Consider the following 25,497-nt stretch of genomic DNA (forward strand, 5'->3'; position numbering starts at 1 on the left):
GATTATGGTAGAAGGAGCCTCTCGTTCAGCAATGGATATAGTTAAATTGAAATATTTGATGAATTTCTTAGTACTCACCGGTGTCAGAGTTGAATCATTGGTGCACCCAAGTTCTTGGTAACTTATCAAAGTATTATTACCCGGGTACCAACCTGAAAATATTTTAAATATGAATTAAACGGCCTCACGGCCTCACCGAAAACCGACGTTGAAACAACGCTTATTTGTGTGCCAAGGGCTTCCCAATCTTCCCAACCCCCAATTCCCCAACAACCTTTAAATTCCTAACCCCCAAAAGGCTGGCAACGCACTTGTAAAGCCTCTGGTGTTTCAAGTGTCCATGGGCGGCGGCGATTACTTAATTTCAGGTTATACGTCTGCTCGCTTTCGTGTTCCATAAAAAAAGGAAATAAAATAAAGTAAATTAAAAAAAAACTAGAACTCACGTGAATTATTCAAAGCTCCGACATCCCAAAACATGAACATTCCGAAACTTGTCATGAGTTGAGTGAAATTGCAGTCATTGCGTTTGTATCCAGACAATATGATTTGTCCAATATCCCTCGATACTGGCAAACTATTGCCTGATACTGCTCTTCTTGGTTTGTAGCCTGAAACAAAATTTTATCATTGATTAGCTCAGAATTACCTGACTTACCTGCGTACTCAGAGTTATTTAATGGTTACTTAATCCAGTCCTTAGTATTTTTTTTCAGAACTAGTTGCGGAAGGAATAGTTTAAGTAATCATTAAATGTCCCTGAGTTAGGTCTACTGCTGTTAATTGGAAGAAAACTTTTAGGTGACACTGACAACTATGTTTCAGAAGAGATCTCCACTTGATTATCGTTCTATAAAATGTGCTTAGCTATAAATATCTTACCATTATCGAAGACTGGAAGCACAATCCTTATGGGTGGCGCCAAAGAAATTCCTTTCGCTGGTCTATTAATATTATTGCACGAGCCATCGACTCGCCTTAACTCTTCTGTATCGCAAGATGTAATATTGACTGTGCATATTCTGGAAAACGCATCAAAGATAATTACTTTTTTGTAGTTTCAGAACTCACAATTTGTCACATTTCACTTTTAACGGGTTAAAATGCAAGTTCACGCCTTTTATCCCTGAAGGAGTAGACAGAAGTGCGCATTGTGGCGAGTTAAAAGTAAACCATCAACATATGAGGTATTTTATTAAATAAATTGTACGATCTAGAAAAGCCATAACTTTTTATTATTATTAGTTTATACTCTAGATATATTTAAATTGGTTCAATTCGTGCTATCTGCAACTAATTATAAAACGTGGCAGTTTTGAAGATGGCGTCTGTTTACATAAGAGAGCATGACGCACGTATCAAGTGCTGAATTTAATAATTTCTGTCTAGTTTCACTATTGCGTACAAATTATGTTCTGCCTAAGCTGAAATGATGATCAGGGCATCAGTGCACTTCAACGTTTAACATCAATACTTATGTATCAGTGTGCGGGGTTTAAAAAAACCTAACCAATCTTAACCTCATGGTGTACTTAAAGTCAATTTTATTATCTTATTGCGATTCAAAAGAATGCAAACTACCATTTTCAATTTTAGTGGTATTTCTGAACTGCGAGCGGTTTAAAACTGATGATACCATAATTATGTGAACGATTAAATTACATGAAGTAACAATTTATAGGCGATTTATTATTATTTTATCCGATAACTTTTAAAAACTCTAAATAGGTCAAATGCTAAGACGATTTTGTGTAGAACTCTTAACAGTTTTTTTCCAAAATCATCTTTTGAAACCTTTGACAAACATCTGCAACAGCATAACCACTAGCACTTTTTAAATACCTATTAGTTTCACGATCTGTTATCATTATAAATATATCGATTTCGTAACGCTTAATCTAATCATTCACATGGCATAGGTTTCTAAGCTTAGTAGCGCACTCATAGAAAAACAAAAGCATTATTAAAACTGCCCTAAACTAGTACATAAAAGAATTAACACAGGTACGTACTCCGTAAGATTAGCATCTTGATAAGTGGAAAGCTGTTCATCCGAGAGGGTTTCTCCAGTGAAGATGTCATACACTGCCGCCCCACTCAAATTAGCACAGAAGTACAAAAAGAAGAGACCCGTCACCAACATCTGGTTTTTGGATTTCCTTTATAATACACTTGCGGCCAGCAAAAGCGCTTGTATAATTTCCATACGTCTTTTATAACTTATATGGCTGGTAACAATTGCAGACATATTTATATTTTAAGATGCAAGTCAACATACGTCATTTTAACCCCATTTTTGCAGCTGGTTGGTATCTTGTGCCCGTATTATTTTAGTGACAGAATGTTTTTTTGTTTCATTTAAGTTGTACTTTTATTTCTTTGCTTTGTTTAAATTATTGTTATTAAGTTAGTTTATTAAATAATTGATGACAAATATTATGTGATTTCTTAATGTGTGCAGGTGTTTTAAACTTTGAATAACTACAAAAGTCTCTGTATGTAAACAAACTGACAAGAGATAATATAAATATTATCTCTTTTAATAAAACGTATTAAAATTAAGGTCATGAATTTTTCCTTGAAATAATCCCATGAAATAACCTTGAATTATTTTTTTCTTACATCATAAGTGTTTGATTATTCCTCGTTTCATTTTAAATATTACATCATCTTTCCAAAATAAAAACAAAATATTTTCCCTAAAGTTAAGTTTTACGAAATTAATTTATACTTTTACGGGTCAAATATAACAAAGGATTTATCTTTTTCAGGTTATACTTGTATTATACCCAAATAGATACATAGGTACATACTTGATCAGAAAATTAAAAATTACAGTATTTTGTTATAGGGTTATTATCTTCACCTTCCTAGCTTAGTACACTGAACATGGTTTACTTAAGGAAAAATTAAATAAAAATACATAAAACAGCTGAATACTATTAGGGGTCCACCTAATTTCAAAATGAAATGAAAACCCTTGCACTTTCATCTTATTTTCAGAATAAAATATGTAATTTATTACTTACGTAACTTCTGGAATATAAAAAAAAAAAAACAAAATCTGGAGAACACTAGAAAATACAGGACACCCGATCTTCAGTCAGAGGGCTCAGTATAATTCTGTTTTACGTTTAACGAGATCGAAACATGACCGCGTTCTGATTTGCCGGCTCCAACGAACCAACCAATCTTAGAGGTGCCTAGAGACTTGGACTGGGACTGGGTCGTTTTGTACTTTTTTCACGTTAGTTTTTTGTGAAGTCATGGTTGGTGTCGTCACTCCGATCAAGCTAGTAATTACCATGTATTCTAGCAAGCTATCCCATGCCAGAAAGGAATTTGATTCTGCGACGAAGCGTTTACCTGTTCTCTAACTCAAATGTTTTTTTTTCTAGGAAATAATAATGATAAGTTAGTAAGAACCCATTTAAGCAGCTGACGGCCAACCTTCATGAATGAAGTGGCACCACAATAAGAAGAAGAAGTTGGTAAATTGTAAATCCGTAATTGGCTGTAAGATTAGTTTGTAGACGTTATGTGTACGAGTAATCTTAGAGAGCTGTGGATTTCGTGACAAATATAAATAAATGAACAAAAAAAAAAATTAAGGCAATCTTCACGTTCATCCCCAAGGTGGACAGACGAACTAATTAAGGTCGCAGAGAGCCGCTGGATGCAGATCATTTCCAACCGGCCTATCTGGAAGTCATTGGGGGAGGCCTATGTTCAGCAGTGGACGTCTTAAGGCTAATAATAATATGAGACTTTTCTTTTTATTTTCCCCTAATAACATTTTCTGATTTATTTCGATGCGGGATCCAAGACAGTTATTCATGTCCCTGGGACACGCCGGACTTCAGTGTTCCGGTATTTTTAATGGTTGTATCTACTGTAGAGCCTTAAAGGAGTTGCAGCGGTGTGGGAGGATGTGGCGAGATTGTCCCATTAAAAAAAATATAATTCTTCTTGTCATTTACTTGACTTTGATATTCTATTATGTGCAGAATCTTCATAGAGTGCATCACTTACTCTTGACTCCTTCTTCCTTAACCAGAACATTTGTAGGAGCTGTTTACTTATAAAAGTGAGACGTGTATTTAAACAATGTAATTGAACAGCTGTATCAATATAATAATGCACGTAATAATTTCTTATTAATGTTCCTATCATTTTATCCGCACGTGGCGTGAAATATTCTTGTTTATTATTTTTAAGAGATGTTACTTCTAATGTTACTTTGATTAGATGGTCTCTTTACTGTCCCTCTTCTTATTTAGTATTTCGGTCTTATTCAAGTTTAATGTGCAAAATAATATTATAACTTTCAATCAGCTGTGTAGGATAAAGAGTAGTCCCGCTCGTGTCTAAAACGTGACTGTAATGGGAATTCGCTTCCGATTGAGCAAGAGTCTTACTTTTATGTTTAATCATGCTGTATTGACTTCAGAAATTTTAAAACATAAAGAAAATAGTCACCTAGCTAGCTTGTTAGTCACAGTTTTTGCAATTACTGCGATTATTGCCAAAGATTTAGTATTGTTTGCCATATTTGCATCCATGTCTCGGGCATAACTACAGTGCTATCTTTACACGTTCACCATATCCGAAGCTGCGGACTACCTAATTGATTTCCCGGGACTCCGGCTCGAAAAGCAGAAGTAGAAACGGAGTGGTTTTTAGCCACTAAGAGTCTTACACTCCCTCTCGCATTGCCCAGGACGGGAGAAGGCATTGGATGATTTCCTCCCTCAAAAAAACATGTACATATGTATATAGAATGCACACTGTTGTACTGACACAATACCTACATACCTTTTGCGCAGTTAGTTTTTCGAGGTAGTCTGCTGTATTGTAATCAAAATCGTCTTAAAGGTATTGGACGGGTAGAAAAACAATGTTTACGAGGGACATCTGTTAAGTAAAATTGTTTACACTCAATTGTTTTTTCCTAGATATCGTTGGTAGTCTCAATAATTATGATGCAATATGGTTGCAATGTAGGTACTCAATTTTACACTATATATTTCATAGACAACCATCTAGAAACAACGCCTGCGTTGTGTTTCCTTGTGTGAGTGAGGTTACCGTAGGCTCCCTTTCCAATCCTTGATTCCCTAACAACCCTTAAAATCATAACCCCTAAAAGGCCGGCAACGCACTTTTAACGTCACTGGTATTTCGGGTCCGTCTGCTTATTTACCGACTTATATCATAAAAAAGTTAGTAATACCTTTTTAATTTTGATTTTATCTTTTAGAGCAAAGAAACAGTTTCAGGCTTAACGATAAAAATAGTCCCTATCTTCTTTCTATTGATTCATTGTTTTCTTTTTATAATAACATCGAAGTTTGAGATTGTAAGTACCTACACTTCTTTACCTTCCAATCCGTTTGTTTTATACATAACGAAAATAATTATTCAAATTCTTGTGCGTGAAACGGTACATTTATTTTAAAATAATCGTGCTCACATTATAAAAATTATTCATGTTAATAATTATAATTATCATTTTCTAGGAGAGGCACCTGTGAGCATATTTACTTATACGTCAGTGTAAATAAAAAAGCATTGTGAAATGAATATCGAGTTTTTTATAGTTCAAGTCCTGATCAATATATTTTGAATACATAGACGTTTAATTTAAATAGTATAAATTAACTGTAGAATCCGAAATATACATATTCGCCAAATAACAAGAGTTACAGGCATGGCTCTCAAATGCGAGCTGAAGTGGCAATGGGCAGGCCACGTCGCTCGAAGGACTGATGGCCGCTGGGCCAGGAAGGTGACCGAGTGGCGACCGCGGACCGGTAGACGTAACGTGAGCAGACCTCCCACTAGGTGGACCGACGACATCGTCAGAGTGGCGGGGAGCCAGTGGATGCAGGTAGCGGCTTGTCGTTCTACGTGGAGGACCAAGGGGGAGGCCTTTGTTCAGCAGTGGACGTCTCTCGGCTGATGATGGTAAACTTTAGAATCGCCACTCCGGTATGACCAAGCGTGGTAAATGCGTCACTCTTTATACGAGTAATATCATCATATTTCGGTCATGGACTATAAGAGTTATGAGTTGACCAGTAAAGTTCCAGAATAATGGCATCTGACATTTACATAAATAATAATATGTATAACCTTGTAAAAAGATGGATAGACCAAAATAATATGTATTATAATACAGTTTTTCAAAAACAAGAAATTGATCTTGTTTGCCTCAGCTTATTGATATTGACTTTAAGTAAATATCCTCACAGGTGCTCCTCATAGAAAATGGTAATTTTAATTATTGTTACTGTGACCGCTTCGTTGATCTCTTAGTTATAATAGTAACGGCAGAAAACGAGACCTCTGGGTATATTCCCAAACTGGGCATAGATTTTATAATGCCAATAGAAGTAATGACATAACTGGTGATCCTTGAAAACAATTAGTTATACCATTTTATTTGCAAATAAGCTTAGGCTTATTTAACAAAGGTAACAGTTATCAAGACTTGTGGAAGTCAGCATAATGGCGATGAGGCGGGTCCGAATGAAATTCATTTGCATGTTTCTAATTCTTATGAAAGAATGACGTACGTGGTACGATTGTATTAAGACAAATAAAAAGTATTGAATCCAAAAATATCACTTAGAAATACGGACCTCAAGATTTCAAATTCAGTAGTTACCTTGACAAGTAATACTATATACGTTATTTAAAAGTTGTTCAAGATAAAACAAGCACAGAAAATACATTTAATATCAATTGTTATTCATTACACACATTTGAAATAAACACTACTAATTAGGGCGGAGGAAATTCCAGTTCTCGCTACAACTGTTGTCCTTCCATGCTGTTATATGCATGTCTGGGATGAGGTCACAGCTCACTAAGTCATTTCTGTAAAGAAATAAAAATACAAATTAAATTACTTATTTCAATTTGACTACAAAATTCACTTCACGAAGGGAAATTATTTGTTTGGTTTTTGGCCACTCTATCTAAAGCCTTACTAAGTTCCCATCATACAATACATACAATAAATTATGATGTGTTTACAGGTACCTACATACTACGTTCTGATTATAATATTGGTAATACGAAATACATTAGAAGGAAAGGAGAAACAAAATTCAATTAGGTATTTACTATTAACGTATCCGAATACATTCACAATTTACCTCTAGATTCACTTTTTCTTCTTCTATTTCTTTGAAAGTTATTTCCGAAGGTTTGCTACTACTATAATAAATGTGTAATAACACACATTAGTGTAATATACTCACCCAGGTCCAATTCTCTGGAAAGCTCTCGGCTGTATTTGCGTCACAGTGTCACCGACGTCACACAAGAATCTCGCTACCGTCATCTTCCTTATTTCTTGCAGTTGTTCTGCAAATAACAAACCTATTGACATCGTTCCTTGGACGAAATTGTTTGTATCCTTATCCATTTCATTGTCCCCTTTTATATTTCATTCTGTATATTTATTGCATTTTAAAATATTATGATCAAAATCAATTGCTACAATATTTTTATTGATTTAATGATTTTATCCATTTATACATTACTACATATATTAGCCACTTTTCCCTGTAATTGTCTGTCTTTCCAGACGCACGTAAGAAGTAGATAATTTGGAAATTAAGGAAACTTAACAAAATAATATGAAAATTCTTACCAAAAGTAAACGCATGTGGTCTGTTAGGTCTTTCATACCAATGCCTGTCAGATTTTATAGTTCGTAGCAACTGTTCAGCGAGTATGGAGTAAAATATACGAGGTACGTAGCCGCCAGGTATCGGCTTCTCTACCCACATAGCTGCTAGAAGATCTATATCTTCTACAGAGTCATAGATATTTGATAACTTCTCCAAAGCCTGTAAGGAACAAAATATTGTGAAATATTGATATTTAATTTCCATTCCGGGGCGCAAAATGTTTGCATAGCTGTAGGTTGTGGACGTGTTATAGCTTGTGTCCTTTATTTTCTTCATGTCTTTTTTCTGACCAAAATTTATTTGGTAAAGTAAATTAGTCTTTTTCTTATTTCAATGTACCATTTGAATTAACATCGTTTTAATTATTCATTTCAGTCATCGGGATTTAGTATAGATGAGCTTAATGGCACCTCTAGATTCTAAATAGGTATTATAAGAACGTCCTCCTTTTTGAAACACGCACTTATTACTCCTCTAGTATTGCTGGTGTCCATTGGTTGTCGCTATTATACACCGTCAGATGAATCGTCTGCTCATTTCCTCCCTATCCCTTAAATAATAAGGTCCATATACTTACCTCTGGTTGAAAGAAATCAGCTAAGTCTTCAAAGCCAGTAATTTCCTTTCCATAGAAGTGCTCTATGTATTTGATGTAAGGTTGCATAAACATGAGACGATTTTTCGCCAAGTCATTTGAAAATACATCTTGTGACGGTTGAGCGTATCCTACAACTCTTTCGGCCATCTAGAAACCATACATTATATTAAGAAAATAATTATAATTTTGCTGGCACCAGAAGAGTGTTGTGTGGGAGATCCCTAATAATGGATTTTAATGAACCTGAATAAACAAAATATTACAAACGGAACATTAAAAGTTGGTAAAGCGCATGTAATGCCCTAAGTATTGCAAGCGTTCATAGGCCATGGTAATCACTTACCATCAGGTGGGCCGTTTGCTTTCTTGTTATCGTCGTAGTATAAAAAAGAAATAACATGAAAATGACTCGGTAGAACATACTATCAAGGTAACCATTTTCGAAGAACCTGACCACTATTCAACAAACTTTTTCTAAATAGAAAAGTAAAAATCTTACATCAGGATCGACAATATTGTCTCCAGCCTTAGCGCTAGGTTGTCTAAACGCTCCTTGAGTTAAGTAATCCATGTTATTGTCTACTGCTAGGAAACCTGTTCTTACTGTAAGATCGACCACGGGCACCTGTTTCACGTATTCACCTTGAGGATTATACATCCTGTAATGGAATGAAGATTTAATGAATCAGTTCTGAGGTAAAGGAGTGTAAAATATTTTTTTAAATAATAGCGTATCAAATTGTTTTCTTGGATTCGTTTTAACATACACTCAATTTTATACACCTCACATACATGCACAATTACTCTTAACGTAAATGGGTAATAGGATTATATAGCTATTAGATAATACTTTTCTCAATGCATATGGTTTAAACGGTATTGAAAGGAGAGCGCGTTCAGCGCTGTGATTGGTTGGTTTATTTGAGCCGGCCAATCAGAGCGTCGAACGCTCTTGTTTCGATTACTTTAAACATAAAGCAAACTCGTACTAAAGGTACTGACAGTAATAAGTAGTCACAGGCTTTTTTTATGATTTCAAACTTTCTTCTACATTTTCCTTCTACATACTTACTTAAAAGTTCCTTCTTGCATAGTATGTGCCCACCGCAGAGCTAATGGGAGCTCCATTGACATCTGTGGTATGATTGCTTCATTGTAGATATCTCTGAACCCATTGTAAACTATCACGCCATCTTTAATGAGATTTTCATATCCTGGAACAAGTTAGAATGGTAATATAACAAGTTTAATTTGTTTTATAAAGTTAAGGTTATATATAATTAATAAAAATGTACGGTATGTAAAGCAACGAATCTAAAAAAAGACCTTCTTTATGAAATGAATTTTAATTATTTTGAAATTACACTTATACTTATCACCATCACCAACAGCTGGATGACCTCACTGCAGCTGGATAAAGGCGTCCCACTTAGTCAACTCACCTGCCATCAAAGGTAACAGCTCATATAAGAAGATTTGCATTTCAATAGCAATGTTGATGTCTCTTGCAGTGTAGAATAGTTTCTCATCATCCCAACAAGGGTTTAGTTTGGCCAATCTATTTGCTATATAGTTATGATTTCTCCAAAACCAAACAGCCATCATATTGATCGTAATTATTGAGTTAACTTCGACAGACGCTGAAAGAAACACACAAAATGAGCTGAAACGTCTTGAAAAATGTATTATAATACAGTTGCTAAACTACAGATATTGTAGTATAGTAAACTATAACATTGAAAGTTAGAGCTACTCATAAAACCAATTTTGGTACTTCCTATTCCAGTTTGCATATATTTTTTAACTACAATGTCTGCGGAAATGTTATAAGTCAAACTCATGGTAGAGGTACAGTCTTCAAATCGACTAAAGGACAAGAACATTTTATTTTAGAGTTACACAAAATTAAAAATATGGGTATAAAAGAATAGGAAACTAACGTGTCTTATGGCATCTCGTTTCTTTCGGTTTGCGGTTCAAGATACAGGTTTCATTAATATCTCGTGGTGGCCATACCCTGCCGTCCTCCACTTCATACTTCAACATGCCACCTTCAAATTTTCTTCCCTCTAGAGCTTTATCCAAAGAGTTTCCATACACAATGGACATGTCAAATAAAGGCGTGGCAGTCTGTATCTGTTGAAGAAGATTAATATGAGTAAACCTAGAAAAATATAGAATTCTTATGAGACTAGAATATTTTGTTGAATATTTATTTGTTACCAAAAACAAAATTACCAAATGCTTCTTAAGTTCTTAATTTGGAAACCAGTAGTTGGAAACGAGAACGCCGTTGGCTCTCTGATTGGCCAGCTCGAATAAACCAACCTATCAGAGCGCCGAACGCACTCTCGTTTCGATTACTTTAAACATAAAGCAAACTCGTATTAAGGGTACAGAATTTAAACAATAAATCATAACAAAATGTCACGAAATAATGTGCGATTTAAAAAAATATTGCAACATACCCGCTCAGGAGGTGTATTTTTCTGACGACAACCAAAATCTTGGAACGTCAACGGTCTCGTTAGATTCAAGCATCGGATGCCAGAGTAGCGATGGACTGGGTCATCACGTGGCACTTCTATAGGAGCGCACATGGGATCGTCTTTGCCTTTGGGAGTACAGCAGTATGGTTTCCACGCTACGTAGTTCACTGAAATGGTATGCTTAGTCTTATTGTTTAGCTTTTAGTGCATAAAGACTTCTTGAACTCATTAGAAATAACAAAAATATATGTAAAAACAAACTCAAGTAGCTAGTAACAGTGCGACACTAACTGCGTCGTGTGGCATGTAATGCTACTCATAAATATGAACCTCTAGAATGGCTTGAAAATAGTCGAGTACATCATCAATCAAACCCCAAAACTATGAACTATTTTGAACTATATTTAGTTTTAAATCGTTTTTAAATATATTATTACTAAAAACAATTACAAATCTTTACTACAACATCCACAACGGGAGAAGCGCGGTAATTAAAAAAAACATAGACATAATATAGGACATACCTGTATCATGTGCGTTAGAGACGTCAGATGAGATGAAGATTAAGTAAGTTGATGCCAGTACTGTAAATACTTGGTCTGACACCTGACCGTCTGACAACAAAGTCGTGCGCAGTTTCCTTACAAGAGGTAATTTACCAGTCTTCGATTTTCTTGGTTTATAATCTGAAAAAAAAAATATGATAATTTCGATATTTCTAAGTACGCATTATACTGTATGCGTTATTCTAGCCACATTTTAAGTTTTATTATCTCGACATCAGGAAAATATCGTCACGCCTTTTATTTCCGGAGGGGTAGGTAGAGGTGCACATTATGGCACGTAATGCCACTGTACAATGTACACCCATATTTCACAATTTATTTTGTAAGTCCTATAGGTGGTGTGTTAAGAACTAGTGAGAAATTTTCAAAAATCCGAAAGATTCGAAAAAATTAGACACGTCTTGAAAATTAATTAGTTTTATTTTACCTTTGTCGTAAGAAGGCGGTAGGATCCGATTAAGTGGTGTATGAGTTGCCCCTCTGAGCGGATTTCGAAGATTATTGCACGACCCATCAAGTCGTCTCCATTCGTTGGGATCACAGGGTGCAATTTCATTCATGCACCAGCTACAATAAAAACATATTTTTCCTGATTTTATGTTAAAGTTTAAACTTACTTTAATTACTTTCCCACTTCAAATAATCTCTATCACCTGTCTTTACCTAAACGAAAGTCGACCCAAGTTGTGCCCCTATTACGGCGCGTCGCGTTCCGCGCGAACCTCAAAGAGCCATCCGACCACCACAGATGGGGTTCAGTAGGGTTGACGCCTAACCCAGAGCTGCGGACTCCCTAGCGGATTTACCGGGGCTCCGGTTCGAAAAGCAGGAATAGGAACAGGGTGTTTTTTTAGAGAGAGAGAGAGAGAAAAAAACTTACAATGTTGTGTTATCTTTGATACGTTGCGCAACTTCATCCTTGCTTAAGGTAGTTCCAGTAAATGAGTCATACGCGATCCCGTTTGAGAAACTGAACACATTGCTGACATAGAAACATATCAGCACCAAGTACATGTTTGCTTATGTGAGAATAAATTTTGATTTAAACAACATTCCACAAAAAACATTCCCTTATATACTTAGGTAGGTACCTAATTCGTTCATTCGTTCAAAATTTGGCTATTGTTATGTAAATATCTTATTTATCGCTTGTCTTAAGGTAAACTAAATTGTGTCATAAAGCCATAATCTTTAACTTCATTTTAGATAAGCAAGATACTGTGTTCACGGGCTATTAAGGGAGGCATTTTACAATAGGAATTGAGTATTTTTCGTAGGTTAAAATATTATTCTCACAATTATTTGAATTACAAATTAAGACAATATAATGTAGGCATTTTTTTATTGGTCAATTTAAGTGTAAAATATTTTAACTATTAACTACACTTTAAATTTTTAGTCATACTATAGTAGTTACTATGTACAGTGGTATGTAAACCGCTACATTGGTCACTGGTGACCGACACTTATCGGAGGATTTACATTCAACAGTTTTCTTTCGGCAGTTAATGCTTTAAATCGACATCTCTATCTTAAAAAATATTTGGATCAAACTAGCATATATAGGAACACAACATTTGTTAAACAATAGACCTTGAGAATATTTTTTATATATATTAATTATTAGAGATACGAGTATTATAATTTTAATTACATACAATTATGTTAAATTACGTGGGAGAAGTAATATTAATAAGGCTATGTACTTAAACGAAATCTACAAGTTGCTGTGAGGTGCCCCATGGTGACGGACGGAGCTAATATTTAATTTATTGGAATCGCCAAACCAGGAAAGTATAAATGATAATTGTTGTTATTTTTGATATTTATTTATTAGGCTTAATTTTCCTTGCCAAGATATATTTTTTATGCAACGTCACGCCTTTTGTCCCCGAAGGGGTAGGCAGAAGTGCACAATACAGCACGTAATGCCGCTATACAATATATACCTACTTTTCACCATTTGTGTTATAAGTCCCATGTAATGGGGGTGAGCCTATTGCCATGTACTGGGCACAATTTCAGACTCAGAGCTACCATTGAGAAATTATCTAAAAACTGAAACAGCCTAGTAATACTATTGTAACTTTCGTGAGATATACTAAATTAATTACTATGTTATCGGCTTACTCACGTAATTGTTTAACGAGGAACTCGACTAGTTTCAAGCCATGCCATTGACTCATATTCATGAGCAGCATTCGGCGACACACGACGCGGCGATTGTCGCGCTGCTACTGATTCTAAGTGAGTAAGCCGATAACATAGTAATTAAACCCAGTAATACTTTGGCCGACACAGGAACCTGAGACTCTTTGCCCGGCACTCACCCCTGCGACTACTCAACAAACCAGGCAGCAGTGTATAAAAATACTAAGCTTAAAACAACGCAATATGTTACTCTGAATTCTAACTTTTAGTATCTGCTAGCTAGCAGGGAGTCTCGACCGACCCTGGGAACAAGAACTCTAAGCTCCGAGGTCCATGATAGATACCCCATGAGCACGACAGGCACAAACCCCAGGTTATCTTTGTGGTGGTAATTTGCCGTTCCCAACCCAGTTCAAGTTCTCACCACCAAAGCAACCAAGTGTCTCTTCAGCCAGTCAGGATTGGAAGCTTAGTAATTAGTCTAGTATTTATTAAAACGAGATAAAACAAAAATAAAAAATACGCATGTAATTGTTTTTAACATTATTTATTGAGCAGACTCTTGTTAAAACTCTAATTGAACGTGAGATTATTGTGGGTGTGGGTGTGGGTGAGTGGGTCGGTGGAAATGGCTGCTGTGCCTACAACTGTTGTCCTTCCATGCTGATATATCCATGTCTGGGATGAGGTCACAGCTCACTAGTTCATTGCTGTAAATTGAAATAAAAGTAACGTGAATTTCAAAATAACATTATAAAAAAATATTGTATGTTCAAAGATTTAGTAGACTATTTTAGAAAAAAAAAAGATTTTACCAGAACAACTTTAATTTACTTTCTTTCCAAATTCTTTCAACCCTTGGTACAATATTATAGGTTAATTAAGTATAAGAGGAGATGCGAATTCAACAGGGAAGATAATAAATAGAGAAAACATTTTGACAGAAATGTTTTTTGAAAAGCCTATATTCAATGGCATGAAAAATAATTATAACGGAGAGCCAGCAGACGAAAAGAAAGAGGACAAAGAATGGGACGTGTTAAAATATAATTATTCTGATAAAGCATTATTGCGTTATGGTTGACTAACAGCCAAAAAACTTAAGTATGAGCACTAGTATAGCCACACACAATTTTCGATATTAATTTAATAAAATTTTATAAACAATTTTCACGAAGACCTTGACCATTATCAAAGTTCCTCGTCACAAAATTACAATTCACAAACAATGAATAACTGACCTTAGTACCTAGGTATACAGTTATAAATAAAATGAGATAAGTATCCAATCTGCAAAATTTTCTGACAGGTACTGAACACAAAATCCTTCAAAATGGTACCTTACCAAGATCGTTTCGTATCCTTTGATAAAATCAGAAAATGATTTGAAAACAACACAACAATACGGTGCCGTTTTTTAAGATGACCTTATGCATTCAATGATAGTAATGCACACAGTGCAGTGTGTGAAACTAAATCATAAATCATTTTATATAATACATGACCTACTCTGTCTAAAACGTCACTAAGTTCATCATACTTAATGCGTTTATTATTTGTAAGTACTAGCTTGCCACAATTGCAATATAAGGATCAGAAACGACATATAATTTTAAAATTTTCATTTATACTAACTCACCCAAATGTGGATGTTTTACATTTAGATTCACATCTTTTACTCCCTTTTTTGGGAATGGGTATAGACTATAGGGTAGAAGTTTTTCCTTGCGATAATTAAAGTATTAAATATAACTTATCTCTGTCACCACTATTTAATATTTGCTATCTTATACTCACCCGGGCCCAATTCTCTGGAAAGCTCTCGGCTGTATTTGCGTCACAGTGTCACCGACGTCACACATAAACCTCGCTACCGTCATCTTTCTTATTTCTTGCAGTTGTGCTGCAAATGAAAAAAAAATATGACAAGATTCCTGCATCGATGATGAATGATTTTCGAATTTCGATTAATAAATATGATTACTTCGTTGAAATGAATTCGATACATGCATACATTATATTCCTATCCATTCGATATTTCGTACTATTTATTGCATTTTTTAAATACTGGTTATTATTGAAATTCTCTGCTTATTGATTATTTTTATTAATTATCTCAATTCGAATACCTATAAAAATTATTTTATTATCTTTCTTTATTAATGGAAATTGAACAAACATATCAAAATACTTACCAGCAGTAAACGCATGTGGTCTGTTAGGTCTCTCATACCAATGCCTGTCAGATTTCATAGTATGTAGCAACTGTTCAGCGAGTATGGAGTAAAATATACGAGGTACGTAACCGCCAGGTATCGGCTTCTCTACCCACATAGCTGCTAGAAGATCTATATCTTCTACAGACTCATAGATATCCGATAGTTTTTCCAAAGTCTGTAAGAAATGTACATTGCCATGAATTTTAACTCTAAAAGTATGAGCTGTTTACTTAGGTGTGGCGGAAGAGGTATTGTCCATCGGTTTCTTTACATCTCCTTGTCTCTGACCAAAATTAATATGATGAGCACATAATCTTGTGTCTTCATCTTGTTTTTCATTAATGGTGGTGTTTATTCTGTTGACGTGCCTTATATTAATAAATAAATAAATAAAATAAATAAATGACGATGTATATCTTCGTTGTTTAATAGTAGATATAGTCATAGGTTCCATATATCTCATATTATAGGTCTCACTACTGAGTTACTGAAAACCTTCAGATGATGAATAGACGCTAACCTTCAAAATTGTGAATCTGTATACTTGCCTCTGGTTCGAAGAAATCAGCTAAGTCTTTGAAACTATTGATTTTCCTTCCATAGAAGTGTTCTATGTATTTGATGTAAGGTTGCATAAACATGAGACGATTTTTCGCCAAGTCATTTGAGAACACATCTTGTGACGGTTGAATGTGTCCTAGGACTCTGTCAGCCATCTGTAAACCATACGTCATGTTATAGTAAAGATACCAATTTAGTAAGACTTGAAGTTATAGAATAAACTTAATAAAAAACTAAAATATGATTTGAAAAATCGGTACTGCAATGACAGAACGTATAATAATTTTAACCAAAGCGAAACTGAATTGTGAACTAATAATTAAGATGTACAGCTTGAACAAGCTGTAATCTAATATCATGGAATAAAATAGAATTTGGTTTATGTAGTGTTAACTTAAAATAAGATACACGACGTTTGTTCCGACACCTGCCGACACGCAAAACTATAGCTTCTTAGTAACGCAAACCGCCGTAGATAATTATTAATTAAGTGACAATAATTTATCAGGCGCCGAAAATAAACGTCATGCGAATAGCCCTGTAGTTTTTCAAAAATGATCCTAGCTTAAACCACCTAAAACAATCGCTATCATTTAATACCGAAAACTTTAGAGAGAGGCACTGCTACAATCATATAAGAATAACTATTTCCTAAAGAAACACAAATAGCAATATAACATATTTTTCTTTATAATGAAATACTGTAAAACTTACATCAGGATCGACAAGACTGTCTCCAACTTTAGCACTAGGTTGTCTAAATGCTCCTTGAGTCAAGTAATCAAGGTTATTGTCCACTCCCAAGTAACCTGTTCTTATTGTTAGTTCGACTAAGGGTACCTTTTTCACGTAATCACCATGGGGATTGTACATCCTAAAATTGAAATAGATAAAGAATAAACTGACACTGAATAATAGTCTTAAATATATTGTCTTACAAACGTTGCCCCACATTAGGATTTTCTTGTGTGAAAAACCGTCAAATGCGTTGTTCAAACATACCACCAGTTCACTGATTGCCTGAGGCAGCCCGTCCTGCCTCAGGCGTGGTGGTTGATTGACTGACTGAAACCACTTTGTACCTACTCCTGCTTTGTGCCGGGGCTTCGGTACAAACATGGTGGCCTATCTGCAACCCTTACAACAGGGCAATACTTTTTTTTTAATTAAAGCCCCACACTAGGATTTTCTCCTGTGTCGTGTGTGCAAGTTCACATACACATGACACCCAGACCCAGAAAATCAATTTATGGATCACACAAAGAGTTGCTCCGTGCGGGAATCGAACTCGCTACCCGTTGCGCGGCAGCCAGTTGTCCAGCCACCGCACCAACCGTGCATTCATACTCCTTTTGGGATTCTGGTAGGCCCCCTTTGTAGTGGTACGACAGCACTTAGGGTATAGTATTCTTGTGTCTAGTCTGTAAGTGGGGGTGATGGTGATGCAAAACACTTGGTTCAAATCCCAGGTTTTCTTCATACTTACTTCAAAGTCCCTTCTTGCATAGTATGTGCCCACCGCAGAGCTAATGGGAATTCCATTGCCATTTGTGGTATGATTGCTTCATTGTAGATATCTCTGAAGCCGTTGTAAACTATTACGCCATCCCTAATGAGATTTCTATATCCTGAAACAGATTAAAGTGGTCTATTACAGCCAAAAACTATCAAAAACTTGTTTGACCCTGTGATTGGCATTGGAATTTAGTTACATTTGATTAATAATAGGTATGAATAGATTAAAATTTGCAAATTATTTTACATCAGTGACCTTGTGTCATGTGAACGATATTGCAACGTCATATTTTTAGTCCTGTAGGATTTTATCTCTCCCAGTGTAGAAACATTTTTAGTTTCCACTAATCTTATTTCGCTGTGCGGAGTGCGAACAAGCACTTGATCACATTAAACCAATCGATTATATAAATTACTTTCGTATGGAAACAGGACCTACAACACGTGTAACAGTTTATCTTCCAGCAAACTGCGTCTAATGTAGGTACAGTCAGTTGGAAAGACCTTCAAAACATCGATTTATTATCAAAACGAAACTCACCTGCCATCAAAGGTAACAGTTCATACAAGAATATTTGCATTTCAATAGCAATGTTGATGTCTCTTGCAGTGTAGAATAGTTTCTCATCATCCCAACATGGGTTTAGCTTGGCCAGTCTAGTTGCTATATGGTTGTGAAGTCTCCAAAACCAAACAGACATCATGTTGATCGTAATTAGAGTGTTCACTTCATCTGACGCTAAAAACAAAACACAAAAATTTTAGTTACAACGTTTCTAAAACTAATATTAATTTGAATAATTTTCATATTTTTTTAATCATAGATTGAGGAAAATCGTTTGTTCGTTGTTTTTTTACTTAGTCTCCAGTCCAGCAGTTGTATGCTTAGGTCTGGTTCTAGTCGGGAGGCAGCTCGCGTCCTTCAATCGCTAAAATCATTATAAGTAAAGGTAACTCACGTGTTTTATGACATCTTGATTCTTTCGGCTTTTGGTTCATAAAACAGACAGCTTCATTAGGATCACGAGGTGGCCATACTCTGCCGTCCTCCACCTCATTCTTCAACAAGCCACCTTCGAATTTTCTTCCCTCTAGAGCTTTATCCAAAGAGTTTCCATACACAGTGGACATGTCAAATAAGGGCGTGGCTGTTTGTATCTGTTAATAAAAATAAATATGTATTTGCAACCTACCTAATCTCAAAATATTGATATTACATATTTCTAAATTTTTGTCGAATATTTGGTCTAATAAGTAAATGATAAATTACGTTTACTTTTGCAAATGTGCAAAGTAACACTTTTACAATCATACCAATCTTTAAATTACTAAAGTTTTTCGTTTGCGCTGGCGCTGCAGAACAAGACAGCTGCAGGTACGGCATTTTTATCGGAAGGTGCCCGGCATGCGGGGCGGCACGTGATTCGCACTTCGCTTGCTTAGCAATCATCGATGACGACAACGGCTGCGACAAAACTGCTGACGCGAAACTTACTGCCGATGCATTCATCGCAGCTTCGCGACGCGTGTATACGTACATTGCACCCGATGATAGTGACCCACTTACTGTTACCGTATTGCGTAAATCACTAAATGTTTCAACAAAAATAAATACAATAATCCATAGCAAAAATCTTTTATGCATACCCGCTCAGGAGGTGTATTTTTCTGACGACAACCAAAATCTTGGAACGTCAACGGTCTCGTTAGATTCAAGCATCGGATGCCAGAGTAGCGATGGACTGGGTCATCACGTGGCACTTCTATAGGAGCGCACATGGGATCGTCCTTGCCTTTAGGAGTACAGCAGTGTGGTTTCCACATAATGTAGTTCACTGAAATGGTTTATTAGGAATCAGGATATTTTGACATATTTCCCATTTTTTTTTTTATAACGTCACGCCTTTAATCCCCGAAGGGGTAGGCAGAGGTGCACATTATGGCACATAATGCCACTGTGTACACCCACTTTTCACAATTTATGTTGTAAGTCCCATGCAATAGGTGGTAAGCCTATTGCCATATACCGGGCACATTTCCAAACTCCGTACTACGACTGAGAAATTTTCGAAAAACCGAAAAAAGACCATTACTAACTTGTCCGACCCGGGAATCGAACCTGAGACCCCCTGCCCGGCAGTCGCACTTGCAACCATTCGGCCAACGAGGTAGTCATTTTCCAAAATAAGTGTCAAAATAATAATAAGTTATGCTTACAGCGATTGTAATATGAACCCTAAATGGGTAAACTGAATGTCTTGAAAAAAACGATTCAATTTATTTAGGACTAACCTGTGTCATGAAGATTGGAGATATCAGTCGCGATGAAGATTAAGTAATGAGATGCCAGAACAGAAAATACTTGGTCTGGCGCTTGACCCTCTGACAGTAAAGTCGTGCGCAGTTTCCTTACAAGCGGCAATAATTTACCACTTTTAGATTTTCTTGGCTCATAATCTGAAATAATTGATACAGTTATTTGTTACTGGACTATTCAAAACATAGGCATTTTTATTCGTATCTTGTATGCTTGCCACAAATTAAAAGTTTATTTTACTCTTTCATTTCCATTTAATTTTAATTCTTTATATCTTACTTTCGTCATAAGAAGGTGGTAGAATCCGCCTTGTAGGTGTATGGGTTACGCCTCTGATGGGATTTCGAAGATTATTGCACGACCCATCAAGTCTTCTCCATTCGTTGGGATCACAAGGCGCAATATCAACCATGCACCAGCTAAAATAAAAAATATAACAACTTAACTTTTTTATTTATACACAATAATAAAAATATCTTTTATATATTATCTACAATACATTATCTTCAAGCAGTAACATTGCATATCAAAATTGAACCGATTTAAGCCCGATGGGGTCTCTGGATATCCGAATGTTGTAGAATGGGATACAGTATCTTTGGAAGTGCGGAAGGTATAGTGCATCATATTGGGTAACCAACTGTTTCAACCCTCACTGTTGAGAGATGCGCATGGAACATAATCGGAGTGCAAATAGATTGGCCAAGCTAAACCGATCTTAGCTGAAACGCGATCACAGTCACTCTTTAAAGAAAATATTGATTTTTTTATGGTAAAAGCCGGTAAAAGGGCAGCCCGATCACCTGATGGTAAGCAATCGTTGCCTTCCGTGGTCACTCGAAACACCAGAGGCGTTATAAGTATGCGTTGCCGGCCTTTTGAGGGGTTTAGAAATTTAAGGGTTGTTGGGATTGGGAAGAGGAGTAATGTGTTAAAAATATGACTTACAATGTATTATTATCCCTGATATGCTGTGCAACTTCATCCTTGCTTATAGGAGTCCCATTGAATGAATCATACGCAATACCGTATGAGAAACTCAGTACGTTGCTTAAACACAAAAACATAAGCACAATCATGTTTCCTTGTACGAATATGACTTTTAACTTAAACTATATTCCGCAACCACATTTCCTTATATACTTAATACACGGTTATTCGTTCAAACTGTGGCTATTGTTACATGGGAAACGTCTGATTTATAGCTCGTCGTAAGGTTAACTAAACTGTATCGTAATGCATTAACCTTTGACTTCATATTTGATAAGCAAGATTCGGTGTTCGCGTTTTTATAAAATACACCCACTAGGTGGAATTTATGATGACTTGAGTGTTGTTCGATGGGCAAAAATCCTATGTAAGATTCTTGGAAATCATGATCCAAATAATTATGTATATCGATTTAAGTGTTTACTTTAATCGTTTTTGTCACTTATGACTATAGGTATAAGAACTCATAATAATATCGCCTAAATTGTGTCGTTAGTAAAGTAGTAAATAAGTGATAATTAATGTGCGTTAAGATTGTTTTAATATTTAATGGGATGTACATTACATTGAATACATTATCAATACTTACATATATCTACTTATGTCTAATCTTTAATGGAAAAGTCATCCAATGTCTCTGCCCGCCTTCGGTGAGGCGTGAGGGTGATTCAGACTCTTACTGACTAAAAACCGTTCTTACTCCTATTCCAAGCCGGTTTAACAAAACTAACCGCAACAGCGGCAATTAAACCATTACACAGCATTTTTTGTGTTTTTTTAATTGATATTATTGTTTTGCCTAAAAAGGTCATTCATCTTTTTAATCACAAGAAACTGTATGTTTTGTTGATGTTTTAAAAATGATTAATTGTATATTTAGAACTTTTTGCAAATCAGTAATGAGTGGATTACATCACATACATACTTAACTATATGTAACAAATCAAATCAAAAACTAGCTTAGAGTGCTTTTCCACCAGAGATGTTAGCACATCTCTGGTGAAAAAGCACTCTAAGTTACTCTAAGTTAGTATGCTACGTTGCTAGATGCTACGTTGCTAGATAGAGATGTGCTATGCTATGCGTTTGATTTCCACCAATCATATTCATTGGTACACATAGCTTAGCACTGGTGGAAACGGGTTTAACTAAGATATGTTTTTTATATGGAAAGATGCGTGCTATGGTTATGTACTATGGATGGTTTCCCTACTATCATTACATCGCATACTCGAGCTGCGCATCTTCCTCGTGCAACTTCCTAAAATATTACGGCGGACAAATTTAAAGTAAGTTATGGAAATCTCGTCAGTTTTCTGCGTCAAAATGGTGTTTGTAATATTTGCACGATATTGCGTTTCTAGCAGCTATATGCCGGTTATTACCTCCTCTCGTGATTTCCTCAAGAGCTTTACAGAAACACAATATTTAGGATATTGTTTCTAGAATATTCTTTACAATTCGCGCTGTGTATGCAGAACGAAAAAGGAATAGGTACAGCTATCTAATGATAAATATAAAATAAATCTTGTATTTATATCCAGTCATTTGGTTATAAAAAGGGGGTTAACTGGAATGTTTTCTGGGAGTTTTGAAAACTTGGTGAATTTAAATTTGGGGCACTTTTCGAATTTCAACTTTGCCACCTCGTACAACCGCCGCTTCGCCGCCATATTGAAAAAATGGCGCCTAAAAACGGTTTTTTATTAATATCTCCGTCCGACGCATTTTACGAAAAAATATTTATCTACAAAATTAAACTAGATATTTCCTACAATTTATGCATTGATAACTTTTTCATAAAATCAATAGTTTTTGGCGTGAGCGCCGCAAAGTATTATTAGTCCAGTCAAATTAGGATTTCACCTATTTGAGATAGCTGTAATTTAGTATATACTTGTATATTGACAGCCCGCTTGTATCAAAACCGAATATGGAATAGGGGTAAGCAACTATTAATTTTAAGATCCAAAGGTAAAAAAGTTTCTTTGCGCTTTTTTGGAAATATTATTTCCTGTGGGTTTTTGGTAGTTGCATTTAATACTTATATTGTAGAATACAGAATAAGTCTACAACTTTTGTCTCAAGTTTTTTTTATCTATGCACTTCCGAGATAGAGGGCGAAAGAGCGCGGTCACTGCACCTCTTGGTAAAAAAAATTTTTTCGTCTAACCTATCCGTGATGGTTGTCTATGGATAGGCCATTAAAAATACGTCATGGTTCCTAAAACCATTTTTCGTCAAAATCAATTGTTTGAAAGATAGACACTTCCAAAGTGGAAAAATGAGGTCTATCGAATGTGTCCTGCCCTCTAACTTTTAAAATAAGTGAGTAAGAAAACTAAAAAAAATATATGCTGTAGATTTTAATGGAAACTTTCAAAGAAAATTGGTTTGAACGAGATATCATCATTAGTTTTTAAGAATTGATACATTTAAAAAAGCACATTGTTTGTACACGTGGTGGTGCAGATGAATAAAATAATACTTTGCGGCGCTCGTACGCCAAAAACTATTGATTTTATGAAAAAGTTATCAATACATAAATTGTAGGAAATTTTTTCTAGTTTAATTTTGTAAATAAATATTTTTTCGTAAAATGCGTCGGAACGGAGATATTAATAAAAAACCGTTTACAAACAATGTGTGTTGTACAAACAGGGGAGTTTCGGTAGATTCCTGTTTCTGATGTTATGTATGTTATGTTATATGTTCCACTGTGTCCTCCGGGCGGTATTCGCAGTGATGACACCCGGGTGTTTCCTCCCGCCCAACAAAAACAGGATCCTACCGAAACTCCTGTGTCCGGTAAGCACCTGCGTCAAGGCGGTAGGTGAGGACGCCATAGCGCCTCTCTAGCCACTCCTCAAACAGGGGACTTACCTCTGCAATGACAGCGAGCCCAGCCCTCGGTTGCGACAGTCGTTGCTGCACAACACACATTGTTTGTACATACGTGGTGGTGCAGATGAATAATACTTTGCGGCGCTCGTACGCCAAAAACTATTGATTTTATGAAAAAGTTATCAATACATAAATTATAGGAAATTTTTTCTAGTTTAATTTTGTAGATAAATATTTTTTCGTAAAATGCGTCGGAACGGAGATATTAATAAAAAACCATTTTTAGCCGCCTTTTTTCAATATGGTAAACAAGAAAAGTTGTACGAGGTGGCAAAGTTGAAATTCGAAAAGAGCATACCCAAATCTATAAATCCACCAATTTTCAAAACTCCCGGAAAACTTTCCAGGTAAAACTACCAAATGACTGGACTATTATATAAATATACTAAATTAACATATAAAACAATGCAATTCGGTAACGATAAAAACTAAACAATAACATCTAGTTTTTACTCTTGATTTTAAACCAAGTTTAACATAAAATTTAACCAAATTTTTCTAGTAACAAACTAAATTATCTCATTAAACCTTTTGTAGTTTGCGCACATAATTTAATATACGGACTTTTATAGATAAGCTAGCTAAGTTTAGATGGAAACAAAGGATAGTTTAAATTAATTGCACTTGTGTGCAAAAAAGCTGTTTTGATCCATCGTAACTTTAAATATTCTCTTTACTCTTATAATGTACGAATTTATATTGTGACAGGTTATGGTTTAATGAAAAAATACACCAAAAAACTTTGGGAAGTTTGTTAAAAAATTTACTACTGCTTGTAATATCTAAGTCAAAAAGCTTACTGCACCTGTCGATCAATCGTCAGGTCATCGATTGATGGTAGAAAGGATTAGTCGACGTCCATCGTCAGTTTCTACCAGAAAAATAGATCGAATGTCGATCGATGCCAATGGTAGAATAGATAAGTCAACGTCTATCGACAGTTTCTACCAGACCAATTGACGATTTACTGGCGAACGATCGATAGTTGACCGGTATTTGTCGTTCAATTTAAAGTTACCACACAAAACGATCGATGCCATCGATCGACTGGGGTGATAACACCCTAACGTTATAGCGTTTGATATACTGAATAAACCATCTTAAAAAAAGTTTAAAACTATTCCTGGGACCCAGGTTATAAACCCGTCGAGATGATACTGCCGTACTCAGAAACTATTCCTCAGCAACAAATTTGTTCCGACAACAATAGCTAAGGGCTGAGTTAAGTAACTACCTACTGAACGACTCTGAGCACTGCGGTTAGTCATGCAAATTACGCGAGGGTTTAAATAGTTAGCGGTGTAGAAAAACAGTTATCATTAATCTACAAGTTAGGTACAACCCTAGCTGTCCTTTGCAGTGCAGTCCCTTGGCCAACCCGAGTGACGCAAACAGTTAATTACTGTAACAAACTGATGACGTCGACACGTGTACCTCGTTATGTTCACACTGTGAGTTTGACCGGTGCGCTGTGGTGCTAGTTA

General features: G+C 35.6%; 3 protein-coding genes across 3 annotated transcripts; all 3 read right to left on the bottom strand.

Annotated features, from left to right (window-relative positions):
* Positions 1-435: 435 nt before the first annotated feature.
* LOC118280597 (peroxidase skpo-1-like) lies at positions 436-2,198 on the bottom strand. Its single transcript, XM_050701479.1, has 3 exons — positions 2,013-2,198; positions 883-1,022; positions 436-611 (listed from the first exon to the last, which is right to left on the bottom strand). Exons 1-3 carry the CDS (start codon positions 2,141-2,143, stop codon positions 436-438), a joined length of 447 nt encoding a protein of 148 aa, XP_050557436.1. The 5' UTR covers positions 2,144-2,198.
* Positions 2,199-6,722: 4,524 nt separating this feature from the next.
* Positions 6,723-12,384, bottom strand: LOC118280600 (peroxidase-like). Its single transcript, XM_050701179.1, has 12 exons — positions 12,237-12,384; positions 11,784-11,923; positions 11,315-11,476; positions 10,770-10,957; positions 10,242-10,437; positions 9,744-9,941; positions 9,374-9,515; positions 8,801-8,960; positions 8,281-8,448; positions 7,664-7,862; positions 7,269-7,374; positions 6,723-6,882 (listed from the first exon to the last, which is right to left on the bottom strand). The coding sequence occupies exons 1-12, from the start codon at positions 12,368-12,370 to the stop codon at positions 6,783-6,785; spliced, it is 1,893 nt and encodes a 630-aa protein (XP_050557136.1). The 5' UTR covers positions 12,371-12,384; the 3' UTR covers positions 6,723-6,782.
* A 1,651-nt stretch (positions 12,385-14,035) lies between these two features.
* On the bottom strand, positions 14,036-21,358 carry LOC126911925 (peroxidase-like). Its single transcript, XM_050701178.1, has 12 exons — positions 21,068-21,358; positions 20,399-20,538; positions 20,095-20,259; positions 19,450-19,637; positions 18,762-18,960; positions 18,344-18,541; positions 17,774-17,915; positions 17,002-17,161; positions 16,275-16,442; positions 15,703-15,901; positions 15,305-15,410; positions 14,036-14,217 (listed from the first exon to the last, which is right to left on the bottom strand). The coding sequence occupies exons 1-12, from the start codon at positions 21,196-21,198 to the stop codon at positions 14,097-14,099; spliced, it is 1,917 nt and encodes a 638-aa protein (XP_050557135.1). The 5' UTR covers positions 21,199-21,358; the 3' UTR covers positions 14,036-14,096.
* Between the last annotated feature and the right edge of the window lie 4,139 nt (positions 21,359-25,497).

The sequence above is a fragment of the Spodoptera frugiperda genome, chromosome 20 (assembly GCF_023101765.2).
Source record: "Spodoptera frugiperda isolate SF20-4 chromosome 20, AGI-APGP_CSIRO_Sfru_2.0, whole genome shotgun sequence".
Classification (NCBI taxonomy): domain Eukaryota; kingdom Metazoa; phylum Arthropoda; class Insecta; order Lepidoptera; family Noctuidae; genus Spodoptera; species Spodoptera frugiperda.

Bases quoted from the DNA above. Each gene is read 5' to 3' on its own strand.
- LOC126911925 (XM_050701178.1), bottom strand. From the start codon at position 21,198: ATGATTGTGCTTATGTTTTTGTGTTTAAGCAACGTACTGAGTTTCTCA. The intron at 20,539-21,067 runs GTAAGTCATATT...TTTTTATTTTAG, and splicing joins ATCAGGGATAATAATACATT to CTGGTGCATGGTTGATATTG. The intron at 15,411-15,702 runs GTAAGTATTTTG...TTTCATTTGCAG, and splicing joins ACCACATGCGTTTACTGCTG to CACAACTGCAAGAAATAAGA.
- LOC118280600 (XM_050701179.1), bottom strand. From the start codon at position 12,370: ATGTACTTGGTGCTGATATGTTTCTATGTCAGCAATGTGTTCAGTTTC. The intron at 10,958-11,314 runs GTATGTCCTATA...ATACCATTTCAG, and splicing joins CTCTAACGCACATGATACAG to TGAACTACGTAGCGTGGAAA. The intron at 7,863-8,280 runs GTAAGTATATGG...TGTTCCTTACAG, and splicing joins CTGATTTCTTTCAACCAGAG to GCTTTGGAGAAGTTATCAAA.
- LOC118280597 (XM_050701479.1), bottom strand. From the start codon at position 2,143: ATGTTGGTGACGGGTCTCTTCTTTTTGTACTTCTGTGCTAATTTGAGT. The intron at 1,023-2,012 runs GTACGTACCTGT...TGCGTTTTCCAG, and splicing joins CAAGATGCTAATCTTACGGA to AATATGCACAGTCAATATTA. The intron at 612-882 runs GTAAGATATTTA...ATTTTGTTTCAG, and splicing joins GCTTCCAGTCTTCGATAATG to GCTACAAACCAAGAAGAGCA.